General features: G+C 46.6%; 1 protein-coding gene and 1 non-coding gene across 2 annotated transcripts; both read right to left on the reverse strand.

Moving 5' to 3' along the window:
• Positions 1-3,335: 3,335 nt before the first annotated feature.
• On the reverse strand, positions 3,336-14,936 carry LOC135822445 (tetraspanin-33-like). Its single transcript, XM_065335213.1, has 8 exons — positions 14,448-14,936; positions 10,209-10,394; positions 9,510-9,584; positions 7,760-7,864; positions 5,484-5,612; positions 4,755-4,838; positions 4,435-4,548; positions 3,336-4,068 (listed from the first exon to the last, which is right to left on the reverse strand). The coding sequence occupies exons 1-8, from the start codon at positions 14,574-14,576 to the stop codon at positions 4,003-4,005; spliced, it is 888 nt and encodes a 295-aa protein (XP_065191285.1). The 5' UTR covers positions 14,577-14,936; the 3' UTR covers positions 3,336-4,002.
• Positions 11,052-11,123, reverse strand: Trnac-gca (transfer RNA cysteine (anticodon GCA)). The gene has a single exon. It is a non-coding gene; the product is annotated as a tRNA-Cys (tRNA).
• Positions 14,937-15,764: the final 828 nt, after the last annotated feature.

Below are 15,764 nucleotides of genomic sequence, written 5' to 3' on the forward strand. Positions count from 1 at the left end.
CTAGGCTAGCCCTCTGGAGGTCGACGTACCGGTCCCGCTCAAACGTTTCTGTTTTTCTCGGTGCGATTATGGTTTTCGTGGCACGCGACCCAATCACCATGGTCACTTTCCTTTGCGCTAAGCGGCTTCGTGCGAACGCACCCGGATATAATCGTATTGAGTCTGGCCACGTAGATCTAGATCTACACCTCGCCGAAGGCGAAGTGTCACTTCACGCATTTCACGGGTGATTTCCGCGCATTCGTGGAAGGAAGCCGTCTTTAAAGCTTTCCAAGTCTTGGAACAAAACACTTTGGAAGTCTTGGATTCAGCTAGACTCAGTTCTTGTCAGCTGCTGCCACTTATTATTAGTTTCTCACGTTGAAGAGCTCGGTGAATGACGGCTGCGTTGTAGGAGGAAACTTCAAAGCAGCTGCAGAGCATGGCTGACTCAGTGCCAGACGCTGGCTGGGGTCAGGCGCTACCTACCAATAACTGCATTGAATCTGTACTACAATAAGTAGTTGAACTTAGAAGTTGCGACTTCGGCGGTAACACTAATAGTCATGAAGTTGATTGTTCCAACTAGGAAGACACGCAAAGTTCTTGCCGAACTTGACATTTGACTGACTCACGACTGCCATCCGGAGCACACGAGGAGCACGTCGCACCTTCCTCTCGGCAAACCTGCAAGAACGCACCACTCCCTGCTCAATACACAGTCACGGTTTCGGGGAATAATTGGATGTGATCCTCTTAGTTGGTAAGAGGATCACACTGTGATCGGCTGATGTGCAAAGACGAACCAGAGCTATCATCGACGACCGACAGCCACAGGCCACGTAGAGAGCAGCCCAACGGAGACACCACCTTTGACTCGGCAGCGCAGTGAGCAAGATAATGGCGAACACAAGCTCGCCTTATTTCCGCGGTGAAGCTACACACTCACTGCCAGTAAGAGCCCCATAAGTTAGTTACATGTATATCAAAAGACTAAGATAGAGAAAGTATCATAATGGCTTGTTAGTAGGCCTGGTGTTTCCTCCGCTCAGTATCTTTTCAGCAGTTCCGGGAATCCCTGCATTGCATATCGTGACTATTGTCCATTCACACTGCTCAGACTACTGTGCGCTGCACTGAAGGTAATGTTCTGACAAGAGTCGGCAAGCTTTCTGATCCTCGCTTTGCTGGGCTAACTGAGGCAGTGAAGAAAGAGACGCGCATACTCGTATGACCGCAAAGTACCCCAGTCACGGTACAGGCGGTGCCCCCCCCCCCCCCCCTTTCCTGGTTGGCATGAGCGTCGGTCAACTGTTCATTGCACCTTTCCCTGCGCTCGATGTGAGCCAGTCCTGCTCTTGGCCCTGGTCCTGGATGCAGCGCTTGAGCTCCTCACCACCAGCTGTCGCGGTATAATTATGTCTGCCCTTGTTCTAGATTGCTACTTCGTCTTCAGAGTTGGTCCAGCCGGAGCAAGTCCCAGCAAGTAATACACATGTTATTAAAATAGTGGGATGGGTGATGACTGATAGCCAGCAATGGCAATACAGGAGATGTGGCACAATGCAAAGAGAAACCAGGCTGGAAGAGCGCCTACAAGGGGATAGGCTATGGAGTATAGACTGATAATACTATTCAACTGAGACCGTGAGCTGTGTAGCAGTGAATGTGATGTATTGCAACACTTTCCCCCCAGTACGGTGTTGATTGTGCATGGCAGCATGCTGGTGTGAGATCCCTGAGCTCATGCTCAGCGATTGAACACTGGTAAAAATATGATTTTCTTCTTCACAAAGGCACACAATGAAAACAAATTGTGTGCCTTTGTGTACGCCGCTCTGCCTGAATCAGGCATTGAGCACTCTTGCAGAACCAAAGCATATTGCCTCAGTGATTTTCTTCTTCTTCTATTTTTGTGTCGTATCAATTGTTGCAGTATGCATTGATGTGTGAGGGAGATCTTAGCTGCCTCTACAGTCATAAGTCCTTGGCCCGTGTGTGTAAAGTAGTCCCGGCCCGCCTTCTAGTATGACCAAGAGTACATAACCCGGAGAGTACGTGACCCCCGGGTTATGTTCTCTCCATTCCGGGTCATATACTCTTCGTATTTTACGACTCTCTGCTTCGTATGATCATCGGTCTGAAGTTACAACCCCCCCCCCCCCCCGGATCACTTTTGAGGAGGTGTTGAAAGTATCTTCGTGCTGTGTCCTGCCCAGACAGACTGTATGTAAAAAGGACCAAAGGAACTACAAGTTACACCATAATGTCCACTAACACCACCAGTTACTAAACAATCAGCTCGTGCGATAACATTGCACGACACTGACCGACGGTACTGACGTTCTACAACTAACTGGCTAACAGCTCAAGCACATCTTGGATGCGCACTCCAGCAGCCTTCCAACTTGGAAGGTTCTAAGTTATAGAAATAACATAAGGAGAGTAATGTTATCGCATGAGTGGATTGTAAACTGGTGGTGTTAGTGGACATTACAGTGTAAATTGTAGTTCCTTGGTCCTTTTTACTTTTTATAATCCTTGGCTCTCCATCCGAGTTCATGACTGTATGTAACACTGACTTTGTCAGTTTGAGCACTCGGGCAAGGTACGTTCGGGCCTGATTTAAATCTGGCTTTGGAAATTTTATTTTCATTGCAATCAGGAGTTCACAAAGAATGAAACAGCATGCTGTCCGCAGATTGAGTGACTGTATGTAACATACGTTTTACATACATTGTATTAGTATAGTGCACTACAAGTATAATAAGGATCAAGTGCGCCTGCAGTGTGCAGTGCATGCCCTTCACTAGTCAGCACACTTACAGTAGAGTGTTTTGGTTTAGTGACTGTGTTCTGGTGCTAGTACCCGGAGAGGGCGGGGTGGACGATTATTTTGCATTTAAAGTGGGATGTATACATGCATATCCATCAACGGTGGCCGTCCAAGTTTTAGTGGTGTAAGTAATACTAATAGTTATGCCAGGTTCCACCAGCCCTATGACTGCACTCAGTTTGTGAATCATCTTTTATGCAGGGCTGGTAATCACTCACGGTGTGTATCGCCACGGGATGTTTGCTTTTGTTTTGTTTCACTTCGGTAACCCGACAGTACAGTCATGCACTACTAAACAAATGAAGGTACAATAGACAGAAAGAGGAGTGTAAGATTGAAGTGAACTTGCCTGCGAAGCTGAATGCCAGGATAATGATGTATCCATCCCATTCTTAGCATCCATCACTCAAGCCACGGACAAGTCAAATCGTCCATGCAGGTAGGTGGTAATGGGCTTGGTAGCTTCCTGCAATGATGACCCCAATCAGTTAATTTAAGCTCAGCTGTGATTCGAGAGGAGTTAAGCTAACCAGGGGCGGAGCCCACTAAATAGGAAAGGTAAATAAAATGGATGACAAAAAAGGAACTCGGACAAAGAATTCATGTACCTTACCGGTAGTTTCCACTACTACTTCAAGTATAATTTACCTGCCAAGATCGAATGCGAAATATTGATCCAATGAAAAACGGTCTATATTTGTGTCAATACCTCTTGTAGAAAAAGAGCAGTTACGACCGGGCTAAAAGGCATACATACAGCGAATGAATTGGTACTTGACTTCTGTGCCTAGAGAGCCGGCGGAGACAGCAGACAATACACTGCGAGTCCCTGGGAATACAGCTGCAAAGGCGAAACAATACAGGGTAGCTGCGAAATCTAATCGGTTCAGGAAAGCTGAGTACCAACGCAAGCAACAGTACTACGGTACTATTTACAACACCACATCTCATCATGTTGCAAGTTTCCAGTGTCAGGTACGGTTCTATTCAGCCACTAGAAAAGTCAGTGGAGAGGCAACTTTGAGTGAAACGGGAACCACGACTTGGTTGTTCCTTCTTATAGCGCCCTTCACATCTAAACGACCAGATGAACTCTGGTTACACAGCCAGGCCAGGCAGGTGTGTGCTGCGGCTCCTTTGCTGCCACGTCACATTTACAATCAGCAGCCAGGAAGATCACGTGCAGCCTAGGCCAGATCCAGCAGAAAGTTGATCTGATCCACCAAGTGGCAGGCCATTAGAATCACAACGACCTGAACAAGAACGATTTTCGAGCACATAGAAAAAAGAATTTGCTGAACTCAGCCAATCTGACCAGTCTTGCTTGATTCTGTGCAAACTGTCACCTAAGCAGAGTTGAGTGCAGTGGGTTGAGTTCTGTTCAATTGTAGAGTGAACAAACACATTAAATTTTCACAATACTCTTCAATACATGCCTATCATAATTATGACAATATCCTGCGCAAGTGGTTGCATAGCAAAGTTCTCAATCAGAATGCTTACACCGGTGTTCACAAATCAGTCGGGCAACCACGTCCCGCAGCCTTCGTCACCGCCTTGGTCACCCCTGCCCGGCACGAGCATGCATTATACATGTGGACATCTAGCTACCGGCTTACCTCGAGGAAGAGAAGGCCGAACGCAATTCCTCCGACTAGAACATAGTTATCCTTCACCCACTTGAGAGCCGCATCGCCACAACCTTCTTCGTAGATAATTTCTGATCTGTTAAACTGAAACGGACGTAGGGAAGACGGCAGGGGCTCAATGGATATACCAGGGCTATCATGCTTGGTAGCCATCATCACTAACTGGATCAAGTTATGAACTGGAAATTGCTCACTATTGCAACCAGACAGCGCTAAATGCATAACACACAACTCATCCTCCATGCCCTCTCCTCCCCAATGAAAGAAGACAAGAACTTCAAGAAACTTACAATTGAGGGCCACTTGGCTTGCTCAGCTACTGGCATCTCAGGATATGCAAACACCTTATAACCACACTGAGAATCTGTCTGAGACTGTCAAACATCAAACACAGCCGGAAGAAACCAAGCATGATGGTATTAAACTGAATGATTTATTGAGCGCAAACAGTAAGAGGCAGATTTCTCATTGCTGTTTTCTGATGATCGCTTAGTGCGTGAAACTCGGAGTTAAAACACTTTCTCTGTCCTCTTATTGTTTGAACCAGCTCTGCCTCTCGGTATTGAGCACTCTCTTGGACAGCCTTGAACCTCTCTGATTTATTGAGCGCATATGCAGTAGAATATATGCGGCGATCACCTGCCTTAGAGGACCACTACAAATAGGACCAAGGGATACTAAATACTATTTCCAGTCAACCATGACCCTGGACAAGGAGACCATCGGTACACAGTGACCACATTTTGAAGGTCCCTTGAGCGGTCGCCTTAGACAGGTTTCTCTGTAGCTGCTGATACCTTCCAATCACAGTACATTGATCATGGTAATGTAGTAAATGTACCCTTTTTATATCCCTGATATAACACTGTTTTGAAAAGCACTAAACAAAATCCCACATTCAAACCGACATCTGAAAACGAGGTATGATCAATATCTATTGTGGTCTGTGTAGTATTGTAGCCATTCAATGAAAAGTAGCTGGTAGTACACCAGCAGTCACGGTATGCGGCACTGCTCACGTTTGTCCTGCAGCAGGATGGCGGTACTCCGCAACTGCTTATCAGGTCGCTGAACAGCTCCTCGGTGCAGTTGAAGTAGCGGTTGTTCTTGAGCCAGTCGCGCGGCGTGTCCGCGCCACAGCACTTCAACTGAAGACAACAACACAACACACAGAGGAACACAGAGAATTTCGACAAGCAGGACACGCACGGCTAATGACAAGATAGCACATACGTCGTCTCCTTGTGAGAAGGCACCATTGCCTGTTTGGTTGAACGACTACTTCGAAGTATAAATAAAGCACAACATGACATGCAATACCGTAAAGTCGTGGATAAAAGCCGGGTTTGCAGACAAGCACATCGCGGATAGAAGCCTGAAAATCAAACGGGTCAATGCATATAAGCCTGTCGCGCGTAGAAGCCTGGCTTCTATGCAAGCGCGGATCGGCCGATGTGCATACAAGCCTGGCAAAAATATCAGTGGTGCCAAGAGTACATGAAAACCAGAGTGTGCAGCTCGGATGGGTGGCTGTCACGGCGAAATTCCGTGATTACATCATTTTAGTGATGTAGTGCGTACAAGCAGGATTCAAGCAGGTCTCTTTCTGCACAACTGCAGCTCAGTTGTACGCACTACGCCATTTCCCGCCTCAGATCTGGGCCAAATATGATGTAATCACGGAATTTCGCCGTGACAGACACCCATAGCAGAAAAGGCCCCAAGCTGCACACTCTGGTTTTTATGTACTCTTGGTGGTGCATATAAGCATGGTTTGCATTGAAGCCTGATGCAGAAAGCGGCTTATGTGCTTATAAGCCCTACGGCTTTTATCCGCGACTTCACGGTATCTACATTATTGTCCCGTTCAGAGCATCAGCCATCGGGCAGTGTAGTACAATCATGGTGGTCATTGTCATTGCAGCAATAGCTACTGAAGGCGAAGAGAGGCCGGTACAACTAAACAACGGTTACAGAGAAGGATACACCAGACAGATGAGCACAAGGAGTAGGAAGAGCAACATGAGAAGAATGAAAGCAGCCGATTGCACATCAAGAACTCATGTACAAGCATGGGTGAGATCAGGAGGGTGGTGTTGTGAGGGTGCAAGTGTGAAATCAACCCAATGGCACGCTGCTCTCGGTAATGATTTGTGCTGCCGACTTATAAGGGGCCCGGTCACACTGAGGGAACAATCTTCAGATTATAAACCGGGGATAATTTTGTTACTTTTTATCACGATCTCAATGGATGTGTAAAATGAAAATGATCTCACCCACACAAGTTATTTTTTTATTTTTTTGTCACCATTCGCTTCTGGCACCCCGCTCCTGGGCCAGAGCTGCATCAGCACAGCCTCTAGAGTATCGCTCCACTTCAAACCGGAAAAAAAAAAAAAAAAGGAAACTTGTCGCGAACCATGTACATACCCTTTACATAAACCACTCGAAGCAGACCATATTTTCCTTAGTGCCCAATTTTCTTGTGAATCAAGACTGAAGAATATTTACAAGGGGGGAGCGATAATATAGGTGAGTCGGAGTGTATGCCTGTAGCAGTAGTGTGCCGTGAAAGTGTCTTGCGTACAGCGTCAGCAGAAATATACAAGCGATAAATATACAAACGCATCGAAATAAGCTCCCAAGGAGTAGCGAAGAATCAAAGAGAAGCAAGAAGAGCACCAAGTTGTGGAACTAAAACAGCTCCACGTGCATGTAGCTGAAAAGGTGACACATAAAGATACGCACGGTGCAACGAGTCCAACTGTGAGCATGAAAATGGATAGTGAAGGCCATCAAAGATGCCGATAGTCGTACACACAGTCCGTGTTGGATGTCGGTGCGTGTGCAAGCCAAGGTGCATGGGTTCAAACTGAATCAAAGGGTGCCCAGAATTGAACCTTAGAAATGCAACGAAATGCAAAGTGAAAAAGGGGTGTCACAAAGGGATGCGAGTGATTGAACGTACAAATCATGCACTGAACAAGGATACATGTATACGTAGCTGTGAATTCTTGGTTATATACATGCATTGTGCTCGTGACTACGAATAAATCCGATCGCATTCGCGACAAAACTCAAAGAAATCCAGTGGAAGCCACGGATGATTATAAGCTTCTTCGGAAAGCGTGGCCTCGAGCTGATTTTCATCGGGTGGATTACTAATGTCAAATCTCCCGCTTAGCGGCAAATATCCATGGTAGCCACGGATTTTTTTTCCATTTTTCCCTCAATGTGACTGGCCCCTAACCAACAAACTACGATGCTACTTTACCCATGGCGTTTTCACACTTACATTCATCTGCACGCCTTCCACAGTATCATCCAGGTCGGTCTGCATATTGGTGGTGTGGTACTGTTTGATAGCATCAAGCATGACACTCTTTGTACGCTTGATAAACTGTACAGGGAACACACAGAACGGACAACGCTATCATATCATGGGAAACACGTGGATAACGCTGTACGGAGAACAGGTCTCCAGCTGCAAGTAGGAAAGACTAGAGCACTCCTATTTTAGGTGCACATATATGTACGTAACGCCAAGGGTACATGAAACCAATAGCGTGCAGCTTCAGACTTTTTCTGCATGGGTGTGTGTCACGGCAAACTTCCACGATTACATCATACTTGTATTTGGTGCAGATCTGAGGCGGGAAGGGGCGTAATGCGTATAGCTGAGCTGCAGTTGTGCAGAAAGTGACCGGCTTGGACACACTTCATAACTAAAATGATGTTATTACGGAATTTCGTCGTGACAGCAACCCACCAGAGCTGCACACTCTGGATTTCATGTACTCTTGGTAATGCGTACAGTTAGCTGTCATGGATCGCTTTTACAAGAGATTAACACGGACAAGCAAACACTCAAATGGTGTGAGGGTCTACTTCTTGATGTCTTGAAAGTACTTGGAAATGGAAAACAAAATTTAATGTTATTCATAAAGGAGAGCAGCAAGAGACTCCCCCACACCCACCCACACCCATCTAATACTACATACTTGCTGATCTGGCACTGGTGAATGATCCAGTCCCAGTCCGGGGCGAGAGGGTAAGAGAATTCTAGTGAATGAGAAGTGAGGAGATCATGAGAACTTATTGTACAGTACTTTCTTTGCATCGTCATGCCAACACCCCCCCCCCCCCCCTGTGAGTGTGGCAGTGTAGTATGCCCTTGCCTATCTGCACTTCACGACGAACCAGTTATCTGCAATGTACTGAACGTAAGTGGTCTATTGAGGAACCCACAAGCATTTGCTGCACTGGATGTGTGTGTGTGTGTGTGTGTGTGTGTGTGTGTGTGTGTGTGTGTGTGTGTGTGTGTGTGTGTGTGTGTGTGTGTCACCGTCACTGTGTGTATGTGTGTGCGTGTCCCATATGGTGCAGTGGTATGTGCAGCGATTTCCAGTCGATAGGTTGCGGGTTCGATTCCCGACGATTATGGTCACACACGTCTTTCTTCTCTTTCTCAGACTCTTCCTGACTTTTCTTTCATTCTCCTGGGTGGTTACCAACAGCCAGTGCATGCCGGAGTATGTGGTGTGACGTGTGTGCGGGAAAAAATAAATAAAAAAGACCAAAAAGTAGGGATTCACTGGCCAGAAAAAGCCACTTCATAGCTGTGTGGTGTAGACCAGGCTGAATAGTGGCGGTCAATTCTTCAGCCTTGCAAGCTGTTGAATGGTGCAATCCCAGCATAAGTTGCTATGGCTTCTGCTGTAGCATCGCTATCATCGCCTCCGGCGATGGGCGTCCAATGGTCCAATGGTGTGTGTGTGCGTGTGTAGCTCGCATGGGGCACGGGGGCACGTGCACCCCCTTAAAATGTCGACCTACTCTAGGTTCAGCATGCACATAATGCCCATGAATGACATGCACCAGCCATCCTACACATATGCGGCTGTGCACCCACCCCCCCCCCCCCCTCCTAAAGGGGGACCAGCTACACCCCTGGAGAGAGAGGGAGAGGGGGGGGGGGGTAAACAATTACATTGTGCCGAATACTATGATGCATGTCCATGCACTACTAGTCTAATGTGACTCACTTCATCCTGTAGCAGGAAGGCTGCAAGGCCGACACCAACCTCCAGAATGACAATGACCAGCACCAAATAGCCATACTGGGAGCACAGGGCAAGCACACAACACACCACAAGCAATATTTTAAAGCCTTGGATGACCGGCTAAGTAAGCTAGACCCGCACCAAGCCAGACACTGAGCCTTGAAACTGAAGGTGGTGCACATTCAGCAAAGTTTTGCAACATTGTAAAGAGTCCGTAACCAAGACCAAGCAATGACGTGGCGGGCCAGTTCATGCCACGTTGTTGCTTTCATTAACTACGGTAATTTGATTGCATACCCCTGCACTCATGCACTCGAAGCCCAAATCTCTCAAATCAGCAACCCCATTCTCTCCGGATACGCTGAACTGTTCCACCGAGATGCCTAAATTCTATGAGGATTAACTTACTTACATCCAAAAGTAGGCTTCAAACCCCAAAGAAAGAGTGGCTTTCGACAGTTTTAAGGTTGGACTCGGTGGGAACTTACTATTTTCAGCATACATTTTCTGCAAATGAAGTTCATGTTGCATCATTAACTTTTAATGAAGGCAGGGCAACATGCAGCCGGACCATACGTTAGACACAAAGATCACAGTTGCATAATCTTATATCTTGGTTATCAACTCTTGACAACATCTAGGATTTAACAGTAGTGGATGGACTCGGTCAGGGGAACTTACCGTTTTCAGCATGCACTTGTTCTCCCTGAGAGCCCCGACTGATCCAAAGAATCCGATGAAAAACATGGTAGCGCCGATAGCGATGAACCACACGCCCGGGTTGAGAATCAAGCTGGTCACGTCGAAGGTGACCTTCTGTAGAACCAGGGCATAGGCACCGATTCCGATTGCCAACCCTCCGCTTAGCTGCAGGAAATCATGAAAAGCCGCATACAGAGGCAGAACACACACACACACACATACACACATATACACACACGCAAACACACACACACGCACGTACGCACACACACACACACACACACACACACACACACACACACACATACGCGCGCACACACACACATATACACACACACACACACACACACACACAGACAAACACACACGCACACACACACACATACGCGCGCACACACACACATATACACACGGTATGACATTGTGTCAGAGTATAGTCTCAGTATGTACAGCACCTACAGACCTGGCATGAACTGCCAAGGTCAAGGTGAGAATTATCTACATGTGTGTACCGTAGTATCTTGTATAAAAGCCTGTTTTGAATACAAGCCTGGTTCAGTTTCGAGATGCACTGTCGGCACATAAGCCTGGTTTTAATGTTGGCATGCTTGTACATGGAAACACCTGTCTTGTATAGAAGCCTGTCTCAAATAGAAGCCTGCAAAATTTCCCAAGAAAAGTCATATAGCGCCGCGGCTTTTATACATGACTTTACCGTATATGCAGACTGACCTCGTATCGGCTCAACTGAGAACACTTCTAAATTCTACTATTTTTCATCCTTTCACTGCTCTCCACTGCAGGCAAAAAAAAAGAATTAGCAGGGCACACTCGGAGTTGAACCAAGGACCTCTCGATCTGCAGTCGAATGCTCTACCACTGAGCTATATGCCCTCCACATGGTTTTATGGCACAACAGAAAGCATAACCAACACAACCTACATGTGGTTTAGGGTGACTCTGTTAGGATTTTAGATTTTCTTCTCCGGTAGAATTATCCGGCTTGTTTCTCCTTCCTCATGCAGAAACAACAAGAGTTCAGCTACTTTTTTTATAGTGGATATCAAAACAGCCATAATGCCTAATAAGTAATAACAATGGACCCACTGTGAATAGAATTTTAAAGAAAAGAAAGAAAAAAGTACAGGCTGGGCACCAGGGACCAAATAAGGCACACGACACACGTTATGAGACCACCATCGTTCCCTCGACACGAGTCACATCGTACTACGAGAGCCGCCCAAAGCCCTCCGAACAGCTGTCAGGAGGGTCCCGCACAAAGTGTTGTGCACTATATTTGGGCAACGTAAAGAGTGGATGCTCCTCTGACTCTATTGCCAAGTGGTGTACAAGACGAGAAATACAAGTGATAAAATGCTCAGTCTCCGAAACCAAGTACTTTGGAGTGGCATTCGCCCACGTCGTCATTCCGGTGGAACACAAGGAAGCAGCCCTCGGCCCAGATTTCTGGCCTCCAGAGGTCACGGCAAGAGAATGGCACTTTAAGCAGGACAGGATCACCTCTGACCACGGTTCAAATCAGTAAACATGTCTTCTCTAAATCCACTCGCACCACCGTTCACCCCCAGATCACATCCTTGTTCACCACTTCCCAACCCTCTTCCCCGTCTCTTACTTGGCCACATCAACATAAATATGCAGCCTGCGCAACAAAGTTTTCATCATTAAGAAACTCATTGCTCATAATGCCCTATACATACTCGCAGTCACTGAGACCTGGATGGATTCCAGTGTATCGGATGAGGAATTAGCAATTATAGGTTTTACATTATTTCGATGTGATCGACCATGTAAGGTCCAATGTTCTTGTACAAGTGGCCAACCGTGTCAGAAAAGAGGAGGAGTTGCCTTTTACAGCCTTAACGAAGTGAAGACACTAGATCATTTTCTACAGAACTTTTGCACGCTCTATTTATATTAAAATGACGACAAATTGACTATATCCCTATAACCCCTCCTTTTTGAAAATGTATTTCACCAATAAAATAAGGCTTGGAATTTTTTAAACATGAAATAGAGCCTTGTCGCGCCTTGACTTTGATTTTGTGTTTCTCATTTTGTTGCAATCACTACTTATCCATGCCGGTTCCTTTTTTCTTCTCCTCCCCTTCTCCCTTCCTTGCCGTGGCTGGCTAACACCCTCTCTCTCTTTGTATTGGCCGGTGTTCTCACTGTGCTATGAGATGCTGTAATAAATAAATAATAAATAAATAAATACGACCGACTTGCCCCTTCTGTTCATGACTTGCCCCGCTCTAGTAATGGTTCATGAATCCGCCCAGTCCACATTCCTTCTCCGTTTCTCTCCTGTTTTCTTTCCTTTCAGTTGCATCTTCCTTTCTGCTCTGTTTTACTTTCTCTTTTCGTTCGTCCCTCTTGATATTTGTACTTTGTACTGTTGAGGCAACGAAGTGAAGTAATACAAACCAAACCAAAGGATATTGCGGAAAAGGTGAGATAGGAAAAAGAAAGAAAAAGAAAACGGAAGGATTTCACCTCACAATCCGAACATAACTTGGAGCCAATTAATAACGGGCTCAGGTGCGGAAAGTTCCAATGAGGGGAAGGGACGGCCAAGAAGATGTGCACGAGCTATGTCCCTCGGCAACAAAGAATGTCGAACATTACGGGATGATAATGCCGAGACTAGTAAGACCATTGGACAAACCGGTCTAACTACAACTCGAAAACGCAAGGCAACAGACCGCCCAACTAAAATACTTGGGAGGCTTCGTGGCACATCCCTTCCCCTCATAGGAACTTTCCGCACCTGAGCCTTCAAAGTTGGAAGGTTGTTGGTGTGCGCTTCATAGATGTGTTGGAGCTAGGTGTCAGGTCGTCGAATGTCTCAATATCCTTGTCAGTTTCGTGCCTTGTTGTCGCACTATCTGACTGTATATTATCTCGTTACCTTGGTTACGTTGGTGGACTGTTAGTCATAACTAGTAACTTATAGGTCCTTTTCTCTTTCCATATTACTATTGGCTCAACATCCGAGTTTTCATTATGCTGTAAATACAGTAAGGTCTTGTATAAAAGCCGCGGCTTCTATGACTTTCTTGGTGAAATTTTGCAGGCTTCTATATGAGACAGGCTTCTATACAAGACAGGTATTTCTATGTATGTCAACACTAAAACCAGGCTTATGTGTGATTTGATGGGCCCAAAACTGCGGCTTCTATTCAAGTGCGGCTTTTATACAAGACTTTACGGTAATAACGATAATAAAGCGGTATGCTGTGCTTCACAGTGCTTGGTATAATTCTAGCCTGATCGTTCTCCGGCGCTCCGTTCTCCGGCGCCCGACACTACTGCAGCACGTTATTTTCGGTGCAATCTTAATTTCGGTAGAGAAACCAGAACTTAGGCTACACCTGAAATGCACTAGAGTACACACTGTATGTTGATGGTAGGCTGGTCACCTACAGTCTACATTATTAAACAAAAACCAAAAAAATCATTACACCTGAAACCTGGCAGGTCCCTGACACCGAAATTTTAATACACATCATACAGGTTATACAGTGACCATGGTGACCGATACAGTGACCATGGTGACCGAATCGGAAACAAAAATGCAACGGACAGATCGTAAGTAACATAGTTTGCTCCTGGTCCAATGCGCAGACAGTATTCATTTTTGCTCCTGGTCCAATGGGATACAGACTGTCAGTTACTGCCGATTTCTTCAGATAGCACAAAAGCTGGACCTTGGTCACTTTTCTGTTTCGAGCCTCTCTCTAAGTTTCCCATCCATTTGCTTAACAATCCGTCTAATGGACAAAATATTGACAGGCGTCACATCAATGAAACTCAACATCAACATTACATTGCCAATACCAGCACACGGCAGAGTCCAGCACTCTAGTAAAAAATACAAGACTGTACGCAGATTAACTCGCTACCAGCACCAGCAGATGTGCTACTGCCTCTGCCCTTTGCGCCCTGGCAGTATGGAGAGATACATAACAATCATGTCGTGCAATCCAGACTGACACGATAGTCGGCAGGCGTCACTCAGAGCAGTGCACAACCACTGCAGCACTAGTACTACTACTGAAGCCAAAACTGCCTCAAACAAGACTCGCAGACGCTCGCCACTTACACTAGAACAAACAGACTCTCGAGATACGCCAGTGTACACGAATGTAGCGAGGTGTAGATCAATGCAGCACCACGACCCGGACCGTCACTTACCCAGAGTAAAAGATTGAGCAGGAAGAGGACATACTTAGCGCATGGCGAGACCTCTTTGCCTTTCAGGTAGTTGTGATTGGCGAAACTCCTCCTTCGCTGCATCCCTTTCTGCTGCTGCCCTGACGGCATCTTGCCTCCGCGACTAGCTAGCCGAACTGACGGAAGAGCTTAGGAATAGCTTCGGACCGGCTACACGCCTAGGCTATGATGGCGCAGTCGGAACTGGATTTTTTTCAAGCAACGCAGCTACGGTCAAATACCGGGCAAGGAGAGCGTCTGAAGTACCTAGAGTCACCGGCTGCTGCAGAGACCGACCGGGCAGATTCTGCCGTTCTGGACTGAAGCGAAAAACGCACGCACTGGAGAGTGATAGACCGCTTCTCGCGAAGTCTTCCTGCTGAACAATTTTGAGCTGACACCCAGATCGTGACAGAACGACGGGAGAATCATGAAAAAGGAAAAGTAACGTTTGAATGGGCCTCGACTACTCACTCAGTAGTACTACAGTCTACACTCCACTCTCCAGTCTCCAGTGCGGTACAGACAGACTCGTATCGGTGACACTGAAACAGTGAAAGAGCTAGAGCACAGACTCGTCGCTGCCAGTGCTGGCAGTGCTGGGCCAGTGCTAGCTGGCTGCAGCTCCGAGTCCTACACTACAGCCTACATAATCATTGTACTTTGTAGGCTACACAGATGCTACACACTCAGTCTCAGACCAGTACATGTACTGGCACTGGCAGTAGGCAGTGCCAGTAGCACCTCCGAGTCGAGTAGAGGCTCCGACCTAGTACCTGGACTTGTCACAGTTGTGCGCCTGGTATCCAGGTATCTACGAGGGAGTCGTGGTATTTTACGACTCGGCCTGGTCTCAGGCCAGGGAGTCGTAAAATACGGTTCCGTATTATTACGACTCCCATGGGCTACAGCTGCATGATGACAGTCGTGTATGATGTACATGCACTTATATCTTTAGCTACGCTGCAGCGCTGACAAGTGACAGTCGGTATCCATCTTTTGTAGTCCGTCGCCACAAAGCTGTCGCATTATGTCAACAATGCAACGACTTACTTTTCACCGTGACGTCGGACGGAAGTGAGAGAGGTGTGTTTGGTCCATCCTCCTCCAGAGGAGTCATGTGACATGACTGTATTACATGTACCATGATTACTGTATACAGTAGTACTTTGGTTGTGACTGTCGTTCGACCTTCTGCTGTTCCCCTACATACATGTCAATTTTAGGTACAGGTCCTGTCAGAGTGTCAAGTGGACCCGTCACACGTCAGGCGAGATGCTGAGAGATAACCAAAAGAGG

This window comes from Sycon ciliatum, chromosome 8, assembly GCF_964019385.1.
Source record: "Sycon ciliatum chromosome 8, ocSycCili1.1, whole genome shotgun sequence".
NCBI lineage: Eukaryota > Metazoa > Porifera > Calcarea > Leucosolenida > Sycettidae > Sycon > Sycon ciliatum.